Here is a 5,422-nt window from a genome sequence, read left to right on the forward strand (position 1 = left end):
TATAAGATTAAAACAATCATACCGAACTTAGAGAACTATTAAGCACTGTGTTAACCACTGTCTCATCAATTCTACTTAGCATCTTGTAAGAATCCTTGTTTCAAGTTCAGAGTTCTGGCCCTTAACGGAGTGTCATGTACAGGGAAACACACAGAAGTACACTGTAGCTAAATTGTATTCTGCACAGTGGGGAGGAAAGCATAAGACTGGAAAAGTAGGACAAGGCTAAGTTGTGCAGATTTTTTTAAAATGATTTTTTATTGATACAATTTGCTTTTCATGAACTAAATTTCTTCTAATATCTCACCCTCCCAATATTACATGAAGAGCTATCACATAGGGGAAAAAAGAATGTATTTTTCCAAGCATATCATGCCACAAATCTGATCAGTAACATAAGACAAGTCCTTACATACATCAAAATATTTATAGCACCAATTTTGTGGTAGCAAAAATGGAGAACAAAGCAGATATCTCATGATTAAGTAAGAGTTAAACAAATGGTGATGCATAAACAAAATGAAATATTACCATGCTATAGGGGCAAAAAAGCCAACAACCACAATAAATATGATTGATACAGAAACAAAGGAAAGATTTACATGATTTAATAGAGAGTAATAATAGCAGAGTCAATAAGGCACCATACACAATGACTATAAACATGTAAATGTAAAAAGCAATCTCCAATAGAAAATAGAAAATGTGTGATGTCAGATTCCAAAAAACAATTTTGGACTCAAAGAAGAACATGTCTCCCTCTTCCTTTGCGAAAGTCAGAGGTTTACATTTGTGGAACATTACATGTGTTAAATATAACATTTAAATTGACAATTTTTACCCATCTAAATAAAAACAAACCTTTTCTAAAAAACAATTATGATCATTATTTTACCCTAACAATTATAGCAAGAAATATTAATTATCATGGGCAAAAAAAGTTTTATTTTTTCCTCATATTCCCCAAAGTTATTTTACTTTCTGAACTACAGTATATACTAAATACTTCCTATATTGAGTTGAATTCATTAAAAAAGCTGTTTCCTATTTATCAGTTTTCTCAGGGCCCCTTTTACTTCATTGTTTCTCAGACTGTAGATCAGGGGGTTCAACATGGGGATCAATACAATGTAGAAAACAGACACCAATTTATTCTCATCTTCTGAGTAGCTCGACTTAGGCATCACATAAATGAATGTAGTGGTCCCATAAAAAAGAGTGACTGCTGTGAGATGGGAAGTGCAAGTTGAGAAAGCTTTAGATCTCCCCTCAGTGGAACTTATCTTTAGGACGGAGAAAAGGATGTATACATAAGAGATTATGATTGTTAGCACTGTGATCATCATTACTGACCCAGCAGAGACAGAAGGAAGAATTTCAGTGAGATTACTTTGGGAGTAGGAAAGCTTCAAAAGTGGTGAATAATCACAGAAAAAATGATTAATCTTATTGGGTCCACAGAAGGACCTAATCAATAAGCAACCAGTAAAGATGTCAGCAATTACACAACTAATCAGGTAGGATGAGATTAGTAACAGAGTGCATACTTTAGGAGACATATTGGTGGAATAGAGTAGGGGGTTACAAATGGCCATATATCGATCATAGGCCATTACAGCCAGCAGGAAACATTCAGCTGTCCCACAAGTGGCTGCACAAAACACCTGAGCCACACAGCCTTCCAGAGGAATTATGGTTTTTTCCACAAGGAAGCTCTTGAGCATAACAGGTGTGACAGATGAGGAATATGCAGAGTCCACAAAAGCCAAGTGACTAAGGAAAAGATACATTGGAGTGTGAAGTTGGGAGCTCTTTCTGATCAATATGATTATACTAAGGTTTCCAAGTAAAGTGACAGTATAGACACCCAGAAATATCACAAAGAGGATGACACAAAGCATTGGCTCATCGGTTAGCCCTAAAAGAATGAAATCAGTCACAGCAGTGCAGTTGTTGCCAGACATCTGTTAGAAAGAATATCTATAGGACAGAAGAAAGGAGATTAAACTAGAATAAAGAACTAAAATGTAGAAATGATGATTGAATTCAGGAAATTTTTACTGCCTCCAAATGTGCATTCCTATTTTCCTCCCATACTTTAATCCTATTATGCACCATGACAGGTTGTCAGTAAGTAAAGCAGAGGTAAACAAATTCTTTTTCTCCCAATTCTTCCCCATGAACAAACAGTATTCTGATTTGCCATCTTTTTCGTTGTGGTGGTGTAAAAATTACAGAGCAGTGAAAAGAATAGTTGAATTCCCATCACAGGAAACTTTCTTAACTATCTGCAGAAGATATATAGGAATATATAAATGCCATTCTGCCATCCTAACCACAATTATTATTAATCCCTGTCAAAGAAAGAGTCTGCTTTCTGATTCCTGAATTCTCAAACTACCACCTTCTATATCTGAATATGTTAGACACCACATGATAACTGATGATGGGGAAAGTTTTGGTTTTCAATACTTATGATGTAAAATCACAAAAGAAAAGGAATCTAGTTTTTAAGTCTTCTCGTTTTACTTTGCTCTCACTTGACATTGGGGTGGGGAGCGAGTGGGAGGAATTCTTTCATTTGTCTAGATATTGGTAGCCTGAAGGACTATGGAAAATTTTCTATGGGAATTTAACTGATTCTAGGTAAAAACAATGGAAAACACTTGTTCTCTGCTGTAAACATTGCAGAACAGCCAAGCAAACTCTGGTAAAGGAAAGTAGTGTCAAATAATTGTGCAATAAGAAATGATGGGTATGACTGCTTTGGAGTAATACTAGAAAAGTTTTATTAACGGATGCAGAGTAAACTCAGTGGAACAACTAATGTGATGAACACATTAATCATTATAGGGAAAACAAATTTAAAAGATCTCACAACTTGTAGAAAAATAATAACAAATCAGTTCTCAAATTCCAAAGAAGGAAATAATTACATTCCACTATTTGGAATAGAGATGATGGACTTCAAAAGATTAAGATCAATCCTATACTATTTACGTATTGATCTATTTAAAATTGTCCTGTACCTGTTTTTATCCTGGAATTACTTAAGCCAGTTTTCTTTGAAAACATTTCAGAAGTCAGTGGGCCTGTAAATGGTTAATCTTAGAAATTTTTAAATTCAGCTATCCTGTGAATCACTGATATATCCTTGTCTCACACAACTTACCTGCCTTGGGAAATATGTGGGAAAGCAAGGGAATGGACCTGAGATCTCTACATTATCAAATTATTTCTCAAGGATGTCTGCTATCCTATCAAAAGCTCTTGGGCACTATCTAGTACCTGTACTCAAATAATGAGCATTTCTTATTTTCATGAGAGAATAAGAGGAGACATTGCTAGCCCTGCTTACCAAACTTCCAGCAAATCATATAACTCTAACCAGTTATATTACCTCTCATCATGTCATCTATCCTATTTTCTTTTTCTATGTGCCCCAATATATACAACAGAGAATCTGTCCTGGTACTCAGGAATTTTGATGTTAATGGAAATAAGCCATTACTCAATTTATTGACAGGCATCTTATCTCTGTTAATAAATGCCATCTTATTCAAAGAGTAGTCTCAATTTACCTCTTTGTTCAATTTCAAACATAACAGAGTAGAGGTAAAGAATGACACAAACATATTCTGGTAAGACTGAACTATTTATCTCTATTCCTCAATGATACATATCACTTACAAGGAGGGCAAACACAGTGAGGATATATAATTACACAAACACATAGTGATAGACATGGGAGAGAAAAAACATTTTCAAAATGCAAAAAAGTCAAAAGAGATGTATAACTTTGTTTGTATACATGTTATGTATCTTTTAGAGATTAAGCATTTATTGATGCCTGTTGAGTCTGAAACAAAAGAAATAATCTTAAATATTACTTTTTCCCTGAAATGTTCTTATTATTCCCAATTTCAATCCTCTTTTATTTTGATGAAATAATCAAAAGAATCACACAATAGGAATATAAATAAATAAATATGACAATTTTTATTTCATAATTTTCTTTTCCCCCACAATTTTTTAGAAGATATTGTTATGCTAATTTTTTAAAATGTGATAAATACAGGTCATAGACATGCTGTTACTTACCCACAATCACGGTCAGAGCAAGTGGAGACTCAGATGTAGGATTCAAACTTAGTTGTCCTGGAGTCAAGTTCAATTTTCTTTCCAGTATATCAAGCAACAAATAAGATGGTGAAATTGCTCCTCTCAAAGTCTCAATTTGACAAGTGTGAGGAAAGTAATAAATGAAATAAAGGTACTTATAAGCACACAAGAAATTTACCTAGCTTTTCCTTATCTGCCACATATGATTATATACTTACTGTTTGTAGTAATGTTTAAAGGTATATGATATGACATGTAGGAGATCAGAATTTTATTTGATAACATGCTATAAAAATTTTGGGTGGGGGCAGCTAGATTGCACAGTGATTAGAATACCAGACCTGAAGTCAGGAGGACCTGAATTCAAATCTGTCCTCAGACACTTAACACTTCCTACCTCTGTGACCCTAGGCAAGTCACTTAACCCCAATTGCCTCAACCAAAAAAATAAATAAATAAAATCTTGAATGGATATACCTCATTTCTAAATATTTAACATTCTGAATTTTCTATTCAGAAATACAAAGACAAAATCAGAAATTAATCTAACTCATTGAGAGAGAGACAGAGAGGCACAGAGACAGAGAGAAAGAAACAGAAATAGAGACACAAAGAGAGAGATTCATTAAAGATCTATACCACATTGAAATCAATAGAAAGTTTGGTATGTCGAGACAAATAGGCTTCCATGAAGAGACCACAAATCAATTATCAAATCTAAGAATTTTTATAGTAAAACCAAGAAAAGCAGTGATACTCATTAAGGCAAGTAGAAAATTGTTTTATGGTACAGTTGTTGTCTTTGTATAGTATGCAATATTTATGTAGGTTTCATAACATTTGGGATATAATCTCTTGAGTACCTTAGACCCAAATGTAGCCAAAATCATTAAAGTGTCTTTTGAAATCCATTGGGATTGAGATTATTACAAACACACCAATGGTTTGTCTGAGAAGTTCTCTTAAGTTCTCAGGTGGCTTCGTTATCTATGTTTGTTCAGGATTTTTTTTTTAAGTTGTTTTTTTTTAAATTGGCCAGCATCATAAACTAGTATGATCTGCCATGTAAAATCTAAAAATGTTGTGGGATCAACATGTGGCAATTGTGTCTGTTACAATGTTCACTAAGTATAAAAATGGGTTATTACCTCCCCAGATTCATTTTGGTCAGGCCAAAACCAATACTGAACACACATATGCAAAGTGAAGCTGAAAGACTAACTGTGAAACTCAGCATAGTAGACAAAACAGAAACTAAAACAAAGATACCATTCCTGGGGAGAATGATTTTCCAGGCAAT

At 33.9% G+C, this 5,422-nt stretch overlaps 1 protein-coding gene across 1 annotated transcript; it reads right to left on the reverse strand.

The window, feature by feature from the left end:
- Window positions 1–1,028: 1,028 nt before the first annotated feature.
- On the reverse strand, window positions 1,029–1,964 carry LOC127540631 (olfactory receptor 5P3-like). Its single transcript, XM_051965401.1, has one exon. It carries the CDS (start codon window positions 1,962–1,964, stop codon window positions 1,029–1,031), a length of 936 nt encoding a protein of 311 aa, XP_051821361.1.
- Window positions 1,965–5,422: the final 3,458 nt, after the last annotated feature.

Source organism: Antechinus flavipes, chromosome 6 (genome assembly GCF_016432865.1).
Source record: "Antechinus flavipes isolate AdamAnt ecotype Samford, QLD, Australia chromosome 6, AdamAnt_v2, whole genome shotgun sequence".
NCBI classification, from domain to species: Eukaryota; Metazoa; Chordata; class Mammalia; order Dasyuromorphia; family Dasyuridae; genus Antechinus; species Antechinus flavipes.